The 18,186-nt window shown below is 33.5% G+C and overlaps 1 protein-coding gene across 13 annotated transcripts in view; it reads left to right on the top strand.

Annotated features, from left to right (window-relative positions):
* Positions 1-18,186, top strand: part of LOC139486839 (protein furry-like) — a 380,646-nt gene that overhangs the window by 331,221 nt on the left and 31,239 nt on the right. For all 13 annotated transcript variants that reach the window (XR_011655645.1, XR_011655644.1, XR_011655643.1 and 10 more), the window contains 3 exons: positions 4,608-4,672; positions 9,003-9,101; positions 13,254-13,337. Coding sequence is in view for 10 of the 13 variants with exons in the window: in XM_071271853.1 (XP_071127954.1) it covers positions 4,608-4,672; positions 9,003-9,101; positions 13,254-13,337 (248 nt within the window). In the remaining 3 variants the exon portion in view is untranslated. The remainder of the gene's footprint in view (positions 1-4,607; positions 4,673-9,002; positions 9,102-13,253; positions 13,338-18,186) is intronic.

The following is an 18,186-nucleotide window of genomic DNA, read 5'->3' as shown; positions in this document are numbered from 1 at the left end:
TTATTATAGAAAGAGATAAAATGTAATCAGCAATAATGTTCAGCAAAGTAAGATCTACAAATAAGTTAATATGACTAAAATGGTCAGTTGACTCCTTAAGGAGTTATTGCCCTTTATAGTCAATTTTGACCAATTTTTCATAAATTTTTGTAATCTTTTACAAAAATCTTCTCCTGAAACTACTAGGCCAAATTGAACCAAACTTGACAACAATCATCAGTGGGGTATATTGTTAAAAAAATGTGTGGCGTGACCCCCCCCCCCCCCAAAAAAAAAACAAACAACCAACCAAGATGGCTGCCATTGCTAAAAATAGAACATAGGGGGTAAAATGCAGTTTTTGGCTTATAACTCAAAAACCAAAGCATTCAGAGCAAATCTGACATGCCATAAAATCAATTATCAGGTCAAGATCTATCTTCCCTGAAACTTTCAGACAAATCGGACAACCTGTTGTTGGGTTGCTGCCCCCGAATTAGTAATTTTAAGGAAATTTTGCAGATTTTGGTTATTATCTTGATATTATTATAAGATGGCTGCCTTGGCTAAACATAGAACATAGGGGTAAAATGCTGTTTTTGGCTTGTAACTCAAAAACCAAAGCATTTAGAGCAAATCTGACAGGAAGTGAAATTGTTTTTTAGGTGAAGATTTATTTGCCCTGGAATTTTCAGATGAATCAGATAACTGTTTGTTAGGTTGCTGCCCCTGAATTGGTAATTTTAAGGAAATTTTGCTGTTTTTTTGTTATTATCTTGAATATTATTATAGATAGAGATAAACCAAAAACAGCAATAATGAGACCTAAAAATAAGTCAACATGACCAAAATGGTCAATTGACCCCCTTAGGAGTTATTGCCCTTCATAGTCAATTTTTAATAATTTTCATAAAATTTGTATATTTTCACTAACATTTTCCACTGAAACTACTGGGCCAAGTTCATTATAGATAGAGGTAATTGTAAGCAGCAATAATGTTTAGTAAAGTAAGATCTACAAACACATCACCATCAACAAAACACAATTTTGTCATGAATCCATCTGTGTCCTTTGTTTAATATTCACATAGACCAAGGTGAGCGACACAGGCTCTTATAAGCCTCTAAGTTAATGTCTAAGAGAGTCTTATAACAACAACACTTTAGGGAGTGCTGCAGAAATTTATTGATAGACATGTTTTCGGTGCCTAGGGCACCTTCATCAGGATAAAAACAATACATAAAATCATGCTGAAGTACAAAAACGAGTTGTAAAAATTTTGAAGGTCACAATGTTACAATGGTAAGTAACGTTATTAATAGCAACTGAAAGTGAAAGTGAAAGTTCATTGTCAGGAGGGTTTCTTATCGTAGGAGTTGCAAGTTACGAGTTACGAGTTAAGAGAGTGGAGTTCAAGTTACAAAAGTCAAGTTGCAAGTTACAAAAGTCGAGTTGCGAGTTTAGAAAGTCGAGTTACGAGTTACAAAAGTCGAGTTGCGAGTTACAAAAGTCGAGATGCAAGTTAAGAAAGTCAAGTTGCGAGTTACAAAAGTCGAGATGCGAGTTAAGAAAGTCGAGTTGGGAGTTACGAAAGTCAAGTTACGAGTTACAAAAGTCGAGTTGCGAGTTACAAAAGTCAAGATGAAAGTTAAGAAAGTCGAGTTTCGAGTTACAAAAGTCAAATTGCGAGTTAAGAAAGTTAAGTTGCGAATCACAAAAGTCCAGTTGCTAGTTACAAAAGTCGAGTTGTGAGGTAAGAAAGTCGAGTTGCGAGTTAATAAAGTCGAGTTGCGAGTTACGAAAGTCGAGTTGCGATTTACCAAAAAAAATTTGACACCCGAAATTTTCAGGTTTGATTCACATTTGATAAACAGAGCATGCATGTACCCGAACTAAGTTATTCCCGTGATTGCGGGATTAGAAATAGTTATGTCAGTTATATGTGATACTTATTTATAAGAGTCTAATGTAAGTTAAGTTCTGGAAGTATTTGAAAAAAATACTGTATCCTTAAAGGACGAGATCGATCTTATTTAATCCAGTGTGTTTACACTACAACTTAAAATGAACCATTCTGACCATAATTTACTTTTATACCTTATATTTCGTGAACAAATAATCCTAATAATAGAATATTAAAGAAAATTCTGCATTTCACGCGGACTATTCAAGAATTGTATTCTTTTTGTAACTTCATTGGGGTGTAAGAGCGTTGACCGAAGTACATTTTGTATGAAGCGTGGAAGAGATGTGAGATCATTATAAGTCTATCTATGCCACATGGTTGAATGAATACTTGAAAAAGAATTTAAGATTTTTTGATATTGTTAATTTCTCTCTTATATAAAGTAAAATAATAACTATATTTGGTATTTACGTATCATACAATGCCCCTATGCCTGTCACATGGTTTTTTATTGATCTTGACCTTTTCATGGATCAGTGAACAAAGTTTAGTGTTTGTGGTCAGGTTCATATCCCAGATACTATAAGCAATATGTCTTCTATGTTTGATATATGGAATGATTGTAAGGTGTACACCTCCCAACTGGCAGTTGTCATCTGTACTTGACCTGCTTGACCTCATTTTCATGGTTCAGTGGTAAGTGTTTACTGTTTGTATTTCGCAGATACTGTAAGTATTCAGTCAATTTGCGCCAAAATAAAAATGAATAGCATTTACGCCGATAATACTGGTGCAACATGTAAGTACAGGTGGTACATGTAAATAGTATAAAAATAGTATTATTCAAAAGATAATAACTTTAAAGCACAGTTTTTATTGCATAATAAAGCATATTTCCAGAATCATTCGTAACCACTAATAATGTTAAAGCTCAGTTCTGTTATAAATTAACGACAGCATCAAAACTAAAAGAAAGCACTACACTTTAGTTAAACCAAAAGTTTGTTCTAACACAAGACATGAAAGCAATGGGTCGGACGTACTAAAAACACCGGATAACTTCCTATATGTGTGGTCCTAGAAAGCTACTGAAGAAATTCCTCTATATAAAAATAAGGAGATGTGGTATGGTTTGCAATGAGGCACTATCAAAGTCAAATAAAATGGATTTAAGCCACCACAGACAACTGTGTGGCCTTCAAAATCCATTCTTTGTAGTCTGCTATAAATGGCACAAACATGAAAAATGTCAAACAATCCAAATTGAATTCTTAGAAAACTAACAGAAACCGTTTTACTAGCTTATAATTGACAATATCAAACATGTGAACACTTATATAATTTTAAACCTAAGTTAATTAGTTTTATAACTTACTCAATATCCAGGAAGAATACTTAAAAAAAAACTTATTCACGCTGAAGCAATAAACCTTTTAATTTTCAAATTAAATTTCACCTGTAAACTGACACAATAGTGTTTTACAGTAGAATCTTTGATAGCTACATGTATAGACTAAAGAATGCAAACTGAGAATCAGTCAAAGAGACAGCAACCCAACCAAAATATACAATTCAACCAAATGCCTATGGGTCTTCAACACAGCAATAAATAACACACCTAGAGGGAGCCCTGAGCAGGCCCCGAAACACAATATTATGTATCGTTATATCAAAAATATGGACGCCATTCTATGCTCCTATATTATATGAACCAAAATAAAAATATATACAAGAGCAATAAAAGCTAAAGGTTCCTAACTTAGGTCAGACACAAAAATGTAGCGAGTTAAAACTGATTTTATGCACGCCCATTATTTCCCTCACATCTCTAGCCAATGTAGACATATTTAGTTGTAACGCCCACAATTTTCAGTGTCACTGCCAAAGAATAAATTTTGCGGTCCTTACAAATCAGGTGCGGATCCAGAAGGGGGGAATCGGGGGTTGGAACCCCCTTTTTTTCGACGATCAATGCATTTGAATGGGGACGTGTAGTTGGACCCCCCCCCCCCCCCTTTTGTCCTTAATAAGGACTCCCCTTTTTAAGATGGCTGGATCCGCCCCTGCAAATATGGCCGGGCTCTACAGCTGTCAACTTTATAAACTCGCAAGTCGACTTTTGTAACTCGCAACTTGACTTTTTTAACTCGCAACTCGACTTTCGTAACTAGCAACTTGACTTTATTAACTCGCAGTTTTTGTAACTCGCAACTCGACTTTTGTAACTCTCAACTCGACTTTTTTAACTCGCAATTCGACTTTCTGAACTCGCAACTCGACTTTTTTGTAACTCGCAACTTGACTTTCGTAACTCGCAACTCGATTTTTGTAACTTGCAACTCGATACTCGCAACTCAATACTTGACAACAAGTGAATCTCCATTGTAAGTATGTAAGTAAACTATAAAAAGAAATTAAAATAAAATGTTTTTGTTGTGAAAATGTTTGTTAAAATCATTCCTGCAAAATGTGTTTGTCCTCTTGCATCGTGGAAAGAATAATATAATAAGTTGTCAGGCTGTGTATAGACAGTATAGGTTGTGTGGTCTGATTGTTCATTTAACTTTCTTCCCCAAAATAGACGACATTTTACCAGCAATTCCATACCATTTCAACTGGCTTCCCTTGGCCAGAGGTACTGCTTCCAATTTATTAATAAATGATTACATGACATCCCTTTTTATTCCATTAAGCATTGTTTATGATCCTTAACTTCCATACGACAGGTATTAGATATGACGTTTCTCCACATGGAATGTCCATTCTTCTTTTGTGACAGTGAAACAGTAAGTTTACAACTTTAGTTCTTTTAAATTATAGCTCTTATATGATTAAACATTAATTATGAAAACAAACACTTGATTTCTTAATATGATAATTATTCATCTATATGGGTAATAAGATTAAGAGATGCAACCAAGTAACACAATGTTACTAGAGTTTGTCTCATATCTTAAATCTAGAAATTCCTTGGTTGAAAATAAAACTTTACGACAAAAGAGACAAACATATTTCCAATTTTGATCTTTTCATTTCTATGAAAAGCATTTCAGCATCACCTGCATAAGGACAGTATATCTCCCTGTTGCTACAATATTCCAGAGCTGGTATTTCCTATCATGATTTCATTGTTTGAGGCATAGTACTCACAAGGAAGCTATTAAACCACAAGTTACAAAAGGTGAAATTATATCATCCCTATGAAAATTTAACTCATGCCATTATGAGTTGTTTGACAAAAATTAACAGATGACAACAGATATACCTATTGTAACCACAATCCCATTCTCTTGTCTTGGAATGTGACCTACCAAATTAGACTTACTTCTGTTTATCACCTGTTTGGTACCTTATCAGTTATTTTCCCTGATTCATATTTGTGGCCACCTCTCTCCCTTTGAAAAAAAATCAGGTTTTATTAGAGTTCACTTACATTTATGATGTTACAAACATCTCACTTGTGCAATCTTTTTTAAACTAAAAATTTAAATCTTCCATCCTATGTAAAACTATTTCAAACATCTTCCCTGAAAGAAAAAAAATCTGACGTGGAGTAAAAGTATTAGACCAGTTTTTATCAGCCCTTAAATTTTTTTAGATGGATCTAAAAACCCATTTATAGTGGATTGCTGCCACTAAATTGGTAATTAGTCCCTTACTGATAAAGTCAAAGGGGAATTTAGGTTTCCACCCCATCCGTCTGTCTGTCCATCAATCCGTCACTTTTGCCATTGTTTTATCATGACAAGGTAAAGATTAAGTTCAAATTTTTTCCAGTCTAATGATTTGGTGCTGAGTTATGGTCCTTGGAAAATTCACTTAAATAATCAGGTTTTAATCACTTTTTTATTCGGCCACAAAAAAAATTTGGGATCGTATGATGGTATAATGTTGTCGTCTGCATCGTCGTCCGAAGACACATTTGGTGTCCAGATAATAACTTTAGTTTAAGTGTATGGATCTCTATGAAAAATCATAAGAAGGTTCAATACCACAAAAGGAATTATTTCAATTGCTCTGAAATTTTACCTCAATGTTTATTACCACAGGTCGAAGGTTTGGATTGATTTTAGGGGTTATGGTCCCAAAGGTTAAGAAATTAGGGGCCAAAATAAGCAATTTTATACGACCGCAAAAATTGAAATTGGTATGATGTTGGCGTTGTCGTCTGCGTCGTCTTCGTCCGAATACTTTTAGTTTTCGCACTCTAACGTTAGTAAAAGTGAATAGAAATCTATGAAATTTTAACACAAGGTTAGTGACCACAAAAGGAAGGTAGGGATTGATTTTGGGAGTTTTGGTCTCAATATTTTGGGAATTAGGGGCCAAAAAGGGCCCAAATAAGCATTTTCTTGGTTTTCGCACTATAACTTTAGTTTAAGTAAATTGAAATCTATAAAATTTTGAGACAAGGTTTATGACCACAAAAGACAGGTTGGGATTGATTTTGGGAGTTTTGGTTCCAACAGTTTAGGAATTAGGGGCCAAAAAAGGCCCCAAATAAGCATTATTCTTGGTTTTCGCACAATAACTTTAGTATAAGTAAATAGAAAACAATGAAATTTAAACACAAGGTTTATGACCACAAAAGGAAGGTTAAGATTGATTTTGGGAGTTGAGGTCCCAACAGTTTAGGAATTATGGGCCAAAAAAGGGCCCAAATAAGCATTATTCTTGGTTTTTGCACCATAACTTTAGTATAAATAGAAATCTATGAAATTTAAACACAAGGTTTATAACCTTAAAAAGAAAGTTTTGGTCCCAACATTTTAGGAATAAGGGGTCCAAAGGGTCCAAAATTGAACTTTGTTTGATTTCATCAAAAATTGAATAAATGGGGTTCTTTGATATGCCAAATCTAACTGTGTATGTAGATTCTTAATTTTTGGTCCTGTTTTCAAATTGGTCTACATTAAGGTCCAAAGGGTCCAAAATTAAACTTAGTTTGATTTTAACAAAAATTGAATCCTTGGGGTTCTTTGATATGCTGAATCTAGAAATGTACTTAGATTTTTGATTATTGGCCCAGTTTTCAAGTTGGTCCAAATGGGGGTCCAAAATTAAACTTTGTTTGATTTCATCAAAAATTGAATAAATGGGTTCTTTGATATGCCAAATCTAACTGGGTATGTAGATTCTTAAGTTTTGGTCCCTTTTCAAATTGGTCTACATTAAGGTCCAAAGGGTCCAAAATTAAACTAAGTTTGATTTTAACAAAAATTGAATTCTTGGGCTTTTTTGATATGCTGAATCTAAACATGTATTTAGATTTTTGATTATGGGCCCAGTTTTCAAGTTGGTTCAAATCAGGATCCAAAATTATTATATAAAGTATTGTGCAATAGCAAGAAATTTTCAATTGCACAGTATTCAGCAATAGCAAGAAATCTTCAATTGCACAGTATTGTGCAATAGCAAGAAATTTTCAATTGCCACTATTGCGCAATAGCAAGAAATCTTCAATTGCACGGTATTGTGCAATAGCAAATATTTTCAATTGCACAGTATCTAATTGCACAATATTGTGCAATAGCAAGAAATTTTCAATTGGAGTTATCTTTCTTTGTCCAGAATAGTAGTTGAATCAACTTAAATCATTGTTTTATACAATATACAATGTATATTCACTTTTACTACCAACTAATAAATTAAAACAATCTTTACCATTCAGTGATAACAAGCACTTTATTTTACATTTTAATATTTTATGATGTATTTAAATGAGTAGTTATTGTTGCAAACTCCATTAGAAATTTGAATTGAGATCAGTTTAAGAAAAAGGGAAAGGGGGATGTGAAAAAAAAATGGGGGTTAAATTTTTCTTATTTCAGATTTCATAAATAAAAAGAAAATTTCTATAAACAGTTTTTCAACAGCATAGTGAATTGATCAAAGGCAAAAAAAAATATTTTAAGTTCATTAGACCACATTCATTCTGTGTCCGAAACCTATACTGTGTCAACTATTTAATCACAATCCAAATTTAGATCTGAATCCAGCTTGAATGTTGTGTCCATACTTGCCCCAACCTTTCAGGGTTCAATCTCTGCGGAGCCTCTGGTTGTAGCTGGTTATTGGAGTTATGGCTTAAATCATTTAGCAATTAGGGGCAAAAAGGGGGAAAACAAATGTTTTTTTTGTTTACAGCACAATATTTAAAAACAGTAAGGGAGGTAAGCCAATTCCATTTAGAGAATACTGTTAATTATATGTATGATTACTTCCCTTACACTGCTTGAAAATTATGTATTAAGAAATGATGATTAGCTGTAAATTTATATTTAGACATTTTAGAAGTTACTATTAATTAATATTAATTATAACCATGACTGTATGTCATTTTATATTTTACTATTTTATGATGTATTTAAATGAGTAGTTATTGTTGAGGAGATTAATATTCAACAGCATAGTGTATTGCTCAATAGCAAAAAAAATTCATTCTATGTCAGAAACCTATGCTGTGTCAACTATTTAATCAAAATCCAAATTCAGAGCTGCATCAAGCTTGAATGTTGTGTCCATACTTGCCCCAAATGTTCAGGGTTCAACCTCTGTGGTTGTATAAAGCTGCACCCTGCGGAGCACCTGGTTTCTTCTAGACATCATGACAAATTATAGATCACAGTTAGACTTATACTCTTGAATAATACAATAATGTATGAATGAATTCTAAAATGGAGGGCATATGTTGCCTGTTTCTCTAATATGAAGTATCTAGTTTGGAGTATACATGTTCTGGTAACCAGTACAGTCTGGTGTATAAATAATGGTATATTGTTCCCGACTCCCATTAAATGTTTGGAAGTGAAGAATTTTAACATGGATATGAATAAGGACCCAGAACAGGTGGTGTGCGTCTTTTAGTACACAAACTGGCCTTAAATTGAGAAAATGATGTGGCACACTTAAGAGAAGTTATCTAGAGAATAAAATACACTAAAATTTAAAAAATACAGAAGAGCATTATGTATGTATGCATTACTATTTATAAGATTTCTAAATTCATTAAAAGGATGAATAGAAAAAATGATATCTATATTTGTATTTTTTGGAGTCATTCAATTCCATCATCACCAATTGATATTTATGATAGTGTTTTTTTTTATTTCCCAGTTGACAGGAAGCAGAGTATTAGAGAAACATAAATTTAATCTGCTGGAAATACAGGAATGTTTAGATACATATGGTCTCAGAAAAGATCAAGCAGAACAGGTATACAATTAATTGAGATAGTTCTTAATTTGTAAGGTTTTTAATTTTTAGTCCCCGACTTAAGGTTTGCTCGCTGTCTGTCTGTCTATCCATCAGTCCTCAAATCAATTTTCTAGACTTTTTTATTTGATATTTGGTGTATTATTTTATTATGACAAGTAACAGGTCAAGTTCAATTTTTTCTCGATTTTAGCTTTTCTCCTTCAGTTTATTTAAAGCCTTATAAATTTCCCTAGAATTAAATTTTTGATGAAATACTTATTTACTACTAAATTTCTCATCAAAGGAAAATAACTAATTTTTTTAAAGATTTGTAAAGATAAATGACATTTTGGATTTTTTCCCTTTTCTTCAGTAAATTGTTTGAAGAATTTAGTGGTAGGTTTGACTGTTACTTATGTAATTTACACCATGACCACGGGTGTCATTTGGTTTATCAAGAGAAATGATCGTGAAAGAATACCTAACTGTGGTCAAGTATTGCAGTTGGATTGTGTAAGCTCTTGTATGGGATCGTGAATGTAATTAAATGCGGAAAAAATCTTAACAAAAAAACATGTCTGTCAAAATGATTCAACTTTCTCAACATTGCTGTGCAATAAGATAAAGAAGATATGCAGTACTTTAAGAGAAAACACAAAAGACGCAATACATGTCTATAAATAAACTCATCATAGATACCAGGCTTGAAAATTTATATTTACGCCAGACGTGTGTTTTGTCTACAAAAGACTCAAATGTTAAAAAGGCCAAATAAAGTTCAAATTTGGGATTTATTAAAAAGGCCAAATGAAGTACAAAGTTGGGATTCATTAAAAAGGCTTTTTGTACCTATAATGGTCATATTCAAGATATCATGATATATTTGAAACTTAATCTTTTGGTGTGTCCCATAGAACAGTAATATAAAAGAATGGACTTCTCTTGAAACCGTTCATTTTTGTCTCACTTGACAGTCAAAAAGCAAGACATTATTATGTATGCTGTGTCCGGAGCGGCGTCAACAATGGTATTAGTTCGTGATTAGGTCTAGTTTATGGTGAACCACTAGTGGTAAGTTAATGATAATTGGTATGCAGTTGTATTAGCATTGGCATATCTCATACCCATTGAGAATCTTTGACCACACCCCTTCAGTTATGGTTTTATTGACTTTGACATTTTGCTTAGTTGACATGTATTAGTTTGTGTTTAGGTCTGTTTTAATGGGAACTGCTTATGATAAGTCAATGGTATGTGGTATACAGTTGTATGAGCATTGGCACATCTCATTTCCATGGAGTTTGTTTAGCCATGTACTTTCAGTCATGGTTCATTGACTTTGAATATTTGAAAAACTTACATGTTAATGTGTTACTATTTTAGTTTCAACATTTGCATTATCGAAATTACAAAAAAAGCGAGACATATCTCTGGGATTACAGTTTGTTTTATGACAACCTTGAATTTTGTTTATTTTTCATCAAACTTAATCGTGAAAGATCGGGCAACCCATTATTTTGAGCGTGAAAGACATGCATTACCAGAAATCAGAAATCCATATTTCTTTTACCACTTAATATACTGCAACTGGTTTTGAACAAACATTAAAGCTATTATTTTATATTTTATTACATATTTGAATTGACTTGGTAAAAAAATCTTGTTTGCAAATTTTCATAAAAAAATCAATTTGGGATCAATAGAATTGAGAATGGAAATGGGGAATATGTCTAAGAGACAATAACCCTTACCAAAGAGCTAACAACAGCCGAAGGCCACTAATGTGTCTTAAACCTAGTGAGAAAATCCCGCACCAGGAGTCAGTCCTCAGCTGGCCCCTAAATAAAATTGTGTATTAGTTCAGTGAAAATAGACATCACTCCAAAACATATAAATGAACTAAAATTTAAAAAAATTATACAAAACTAACAAAGGCAAGGGGATCCTGACGTGGGTCAGGCACAAAAATGCGGCGGAGTTGAACATGTTTTGTGAAAACATGAAATCTGAACCCTCCCCTATACTTCTAGCCAATGTGGAATAAAGAAACACATAGCAATACGCACAGTAACATTCAGTTTAAATGAAGTCAGAGGTTAGAAAAGGAAACAGAAGAAACTAAAAGCAAAATGAAACTCATACATAAATGAACATGTTAAGGACATCTAGCTGTTACTGACATGCCAGCTCAAGAGCTAAAAAGTGTATTATATGCCCTTAAAGTCATTCTTTATCTAAATTTTCATTAGATGGTACCAAATTTTGTTCTTAACCACGATCTTTTTACATCTAAACCTTTTTATTTTGTGCACTTTTCATCAAGGGACTGTTTTAAAAAAAAAAATCCCATTTTCCCATTGTATATTTCTATATGATTTCTCTAAATGTTCATTCAAAAAGTCATGCTCCATAGTTTATGAAACATTCTGTGCAAACTGGTTGAAGGCAATATCTTAAATGGATCAATTTACTTTTAAACTTTACACTTGTACTGTTGTTTTGACTGCTGAAAGTTTTGGTATTTTAACATTATAGATTTTCATTTCCAAAGTTATATAACTTTAACCATTGAAGATTGAGTACCCTTATACTCAAAAGGAATTTTCTGAGAAGCTTTTTAAGCCTTCTTAAATATTCTTATTCGTTTTTAGCTCACCTGGCCCGAAGGTGAGTTTTTCTCATCACTTGGTGTCTGTCATCTGTCGTCCAACGTCGTCTGTTAATTTTTACAAAAATCTTATCCTCTGAAACTACTCGGCTACATTTAAACAAACTTGGCCACAATCATCATTGGGGTATCTTGCTCTAAAAATGTGTCCGGTGACCTTGCTAGCCAACCAAGATGGCCGCCATGGCTAAATATAGAACATAGGGGTAAAATGTAAATTTTGGCTTATAACTCTGAAACCAAAGCATTTAGAACAAATCTGACATGCCGTAAAATTGGTTTCAAGTCGAGATACATCTGCCCTGAAATTTTCAGATGAATTTGACATCCGGTTGTTGGGTTACTGCCTCAGAATTGGTAATTTAAGGCGTTTTTGCCGTTTTTTGGTCATTATCTTGAATATTATCATAGATAGAGAAACTGTAAACAGCAATAATGTTCAGCAAAGTAAGATCTACACATAAGTCAACATCACCAAAATTGTCAGTTGAGTAGTTATTGCCCTTTATAGTCAATTTTACCATTTTTTCTTAAATTTTTGTAATCTTTTACAAAAATCTTCTCCATTGAAACTACTGGGCCAAATATTAAACCAAACTTGGCCACAATCATCATTGGGGTATGTATTTTAAAAAGTGTGTTCGGTCACCATGGCTAAAAATAGAACATAGGCGTAAAATGTAGATTTCTGCTTATAGTGCTGAAATCAAAGCATTTAGAGCAAATCTGACGTGGAGGTAAAATTGATAATTAGGTAAAGGTCTATCTGCCCTGAAATTTTCAGATGAATCTGACAACGGGTTGTTGGGTTGCTGCCCCTGAATTGGTAATTTTAAGAAAATTTTGCCGTTTTTGTTTATTAGCTTGAATATTATTATAGATAGAGATAAACTGTAAGCAGCAATAATGTACAGCAAAGTAATACCTACAAATAAGTAATGATGAGCAAAATGGTCAATTGACCCCTTAAGGAGTTATTGCCCTTTATAGTCAATTTTTATAATTTTGGTAAATTTTGGTTATGTTTACAAAATGATTTTCTCTGTAAGTACTGGGCAAAGTGCATTATAGATAGATATATTGTTAACAGCAAAAGTGTTCAAAAAAGTAATATCTAAAAACACATCTACATCACCAAAACACAATTTTGTCATGAATCCATCTGTGTCCTTTGTTTAATATGCACATAGACCAAGGTGAGTGACACAGGCTCATTAGAGCCTCATAGTTCATTTCAGCATGCAGATAATGTGCTTCTTTAGCAGATGTTTTGATATATTTAATGGGGTTCAAGAGGGGTGAAATTTTTGCAAGCATAGGCTAGAGTTAAGAAGACTTTGTTTTAGCCATGCAAAGCTTTAATTCCATCTCCAGTATAATGATGTCATGCTAATCTGGTGCAGTTTATCATATGTTGAAAACATGTTATAAATGAGAGCTATATATGATCAGAAACAAGTTCAAACATTTGAAAATCAATTATTGACTACAATTTATTTTAGAGCCTTGAATTGATAAAGTCTACAATAAAACAACAGTCTTTAGGTGATGGTGGAACTTCAACAGCTGTGTCTAATGAAGAACAGGTGAGCATGCATTACACATATTTTAAAAATCTTCAACAGCTGTTTCTAATGAAGGACAGATGAGCATGCATTACACATATTAAAACTTCAACAGGTGTGTCTAATGAAGAACAGGTGGGCATGTATTACACATATTAAATCTTCAACAGCCGTGTCTAATGAAGAACAGGTGAGCATGCATTACACATATTAAATCTTCAACAGCCGTGTCTTATGAAGAACAGGTGAGCATGTATTACACATATTAAATCTTTAACAGCTGTGTCTAATGAAGAACAGGTGAGCATGTATTACACATATTAAATCTTCAACAGCTGTGTCTAATGAAGAACAGGTGAGCATGTATTACACATATTAAATCTTTAACAGCCGTGTCTAATGAAGAACAGGTGAGCATGCATTACACATATTAAATCTTCAACAGCTGTGTCTAATGAAGAACAGGTGAGCATGTATTACACATATTAAATCTTCAATAGCTGTGTCTAATGAAGAACAGGTGAGCATGTATTACACATATTAAATCTTCAACAGCCGTGTCTAATGAAGAACAGGTGAGCATGCATTACACATATTAAATCTTTAACAGCCGTGTCTAATGAAGAACAGGTGAGCATGTATTACACATATTAAATCTTCAACAGCCGTGTCTAATGAAGAACAGGTGAGCATGTATTACACATATTAAATCTTCAACAGCCGTGTCTAATGAAGAACAGGTGAGCATTCATTACACATATTAAATCTTCAACAGCTGTGTATAAGGAAGAACATGTGGGCATTCATTACACATATTAAATCTTCAATAGCTGTGTCTAATGAATAACAGGTGAGCATGCATTACACATATTAAATCTTCAACAGCTGTGTCTAATGAAGAACAGGTGAGCATGCATTACACATATTAAATCTTCAACAGCTGTGTCTAATGAAGAACAGGTGAGCATGTATTATACATATTAAATCTTTAACAGCTGTGTCTAATGAATAACATGTGAGCATGCATTACACATATTAAATCTTCAACAGCTGTATCTAATGAAGAACAGGTGAGCTTGCATTACACATATTAAATCTTTAACAGCCGTGTCTAATGCAGGGCCGTAACTAGCCTCTTTTAATAGTGAGGCAAAATATATTCGCCCGCGAAAAATTTATGGCGAGGGGTCTGGGGCCGCTCTAAGACAAATAAAGCAAAATCCTGCATTCTGAGCGTTTCCCAGACTCTTTCTTGCATTGAAACGGTTTAATTAATTTTTAGATATTTTTTTCGACAATCAGGTCCCAAAGCAAAAACAAAGATTCGTTGTAATTTAAGACTTTTAGGTATTAGAGACAACATTAAAAGACCGATATGTAGGATAAAGCAAAAATCGTAATTCTCATAATTGTTAATACCGTATCTGTCTGTCTGTTCTTGTCTTGTATTGTGATTAGACTTTGGTGATTTTTTTACGACTTGATTTAAATATAGTGACATTGCAGTATTATACTTTAAGTACTTGTACTGCTTAAGTCCACACTAGGGACCATCTTCACCTTGTTTTACGATCTTTTACGGTATTAATGATTCTTTAAAAGTATTTTTGAAGACCATCCGGCAACTATCAAGATGAAGAGCAGGAACACAAACTTTGACCATTGATCATTTGTATTTTTTTCTATGCATTGACTTTGTGTGCGATTATGTCCACATACTCCTTTATTATCTGTTAAAGGGTTTCAACACGACTTAATGCAAGTCTAACCTTTCAATGTAAAAGGTCATATATGGCAATACCTTGTTTTTTTTCTTCAAATAATTGATACCTGGAAATATGTGACCCTACATTAATTCAAACCATGTCAGCTATCTAGTTTTATTTACAATAAAACAAACTGTTTTGTATTCTTTGATAACAATTTTAATTATCCATGCAGAAAGGACAATTTTTTTTTGGTGTCCACTGAGTAGCATCGCATGTTCTTAAAATATATTTCTCGCACAATTCTGGACATCGGTGGACATGCAACATTACAAAACCTGACTTTACAAATGAAAATCAACGCTCAGACTATAGTCATAAATTAGGACAATAAATGAACAAAAGACAAACCCGGAACACAGAAGTACAAACAATAGACCATCAAAACTGAAAACTAAAAGGAAAATAGAAACATGGATAACGAAGAACATCCAGGGGATACACCAGAGAGTGAAGAGAACTTGCTTCTTGGAAGACACTTTCCGTGAAAACAATTTGATATGTAAAGAACCTTTTATTTCATTTTTTTATATTTTTTTTTATTTTTTACATGAGGCATTTGCCTCATTTGCCTCAATGTAGTTACGGCCCTGTAATGAAGAACAGGTGAGCATGTATTACACATATTAAATCTTCAACAGCCCTGTCTAATGAAGAACAGGTGAGCATGTATTACAAATATTAAATCTTTAACAGCCGTGTCTAATGAAGAACAGGTGAGCATGTATTACACATATTAAATCTTCAACAGCCGTGTCTAATGAAGAACAGGTGAGCATGTATTACACATATTAAATCTTTAACAGCCGTGTCTAATGAAGAACAGGTGAGCATGTATTACACATATTAAATCTTTAACAGCCGTGTCTAATGAAGAACAGGTGAGCATGTATTACACATATTAAATCTTCAACAGCCGTGTCTAATGAAGAGCAGGTGAGCATGTATTACACATATTAAATCTTCAACAGCTGTGTCTAAGGAAGAACATGTGGGCATTCATTACACATATAAATCTTCAATAGCTGTGTCTAATGAATAACAGGTGAGCATGCATTACACATATTAAATCTTCAACAGCTGTGTCTAATGAAGAACAGGTGAGCATGTATTATACATATTAAATCTTTAACAGCTGTGTCTAATGAAGAACAGGTGAGCATGCATTACACATATTAAATCATCAACAGCTGTGTATAAGGAAGAACATGTGGGCATTCATTACACATATTAAATCTTCAATAGCTGTGTCTAATGAATAACAGGTGAGCATGCATTACACATATTAAATCTTCAACAGCTGTGTCTAATGAAGAACAGGTGAGCTTGCATTACACATATTAAAATTTTAACATCTGTGTCTCATGAAGAACAGGTGAGCTTGCATTACACATATTAAATCTTCAACAGCTGTGTTTAAGGAAGAACATGTAGGCATTCATTACACATATTAAAACTTGAACAGACGTGTCTAATGAATAACATGTGAGCATGCATTACACATATTAAATCTTCAACAGCTGTGTCTCATGAAGAACAGGTGAGCATGCATTACACATATTAAATCTTCAACAGCTGTGTCTAATGAAGAACAGGTGAGCTTGCATTACACATATTAAATCTTTAACAGCTGTGTCTAATGAAGAACAGGTGAGCATGCATTACACATATTAAATCTTCAACAGCTGTGTCTAATGAAGAACAGGTGAGCTTGCATTACACATATTAAATCTTTAACAGCCGTGTCTAATGAAGAACAGGTGAGCATGTATTACACATATTAAATCTTCAACAGCCGTGTCTAATGAAGAACAGGTGAGCATGTATTACACATATTAAAACTTTAACAGCTGTATCTAATGAAGAACAGGTGAGCTTGCATTACACATATTCAATCTTCAACAGCTGTGTCTAATGAAGAACGGGTGAGCTTGCATTACACATATTAAAACTTTAACAGCTGTGTCTCATGAAGAACAGGTGAGCATGCATTACACATATTAAATCTTCAACAGCTGTGTCCAAGGAAGAACATGTGGGCATTCATTACACATATTAAAACTTGAACAGCCGTGTCTAATGAATAACAGGTGAGCATGTATTACACATATTTAATCTTCAACAGCTGTGTCTAAGGAAGAACAGGTGAGCATGCATTACACATATTAAATCTTCAACAGCTGTGTCTAATGAATAACAGGTGAGCATGCATTACACATATTAAATCTTCAACAGCTGTGTCTAATGAGCATGCATTACACATATTAAAACTTTAACAGCTGTGTCTCATGAAGAACAGGTGAGCATGCATTACACATATTAAATCTTTAACAGCTGTGTCTCATGAAGAACAGGTTAGCATGCATTACACATATTAAATCTTCAACAGCTGTGTCTAATGAAGAACAGGTGAGCTTGCATTACACATATTAAAACTTTAACAGCTGTGTCTCATGAAGAACAGGTGAGCATGCATTACACATATTAAATCTTCAACAGCTGTGTCCAAGGAAGAACATGTGGGCATTCATTACACATATTAAAACTTGAACAGCCGTGTCTAATGAATAACAGGTGAGCATGCATTACACATATTAAATCTTCAACAGCTGTGTCTAATGAGCATGCATTACACATATTAAAACTTTAACAGCTGTGTCTCATGAAGAACAGGTTAGCATGCATTACACATATTAAATCTTCAACAGCTGTGTCTAATGAAGAACAGGTGAGCTTGCATTACACATATAAAAACTTTAACAGCTGTGTCTCATGAAGAACAGGTGAGCATGCATTACACATATTAAATCTACAACAGCTGTGTCTAAGGAAGAACATGTGGGCATTCATTACACATATAAAATTTTCAACAGCTGTGTCTAATGAAGAACAGGTGAGCATGCATTACACATAGTAAATGTTTAACAGCTGTGTCTCATGAAGAACAGGTGAGCATGCATTACACATATTAAATCTTCAACAGCTGTGTCTAATGAAGAACAGGTGAGCATGCATTACACATATTAAATCTTTAACAGCTGTGTCTAATGAAGAACAGGTGAGCATGCATTACACATATTAAATCTTCAACAGCTGTGTCTAAT

Source organism: Mytilus edulis, chromosome 8, assembly GCF_963676685.1.
Source record: "Mytilus edulis chromosome 8, xbMytEdul2.2, whole genome shotgun sequence".
NCBI classification, from domain to species: domain Eukaryota; kingdom Metazoa; phylum Mollusca; class Bivalvia; order Mytilida; family Mytilidae; genus Mytilus; species Mytilus edulis.
This window is presented reverse-complemented; position numbering and strand designations above follow the sequence as displayed.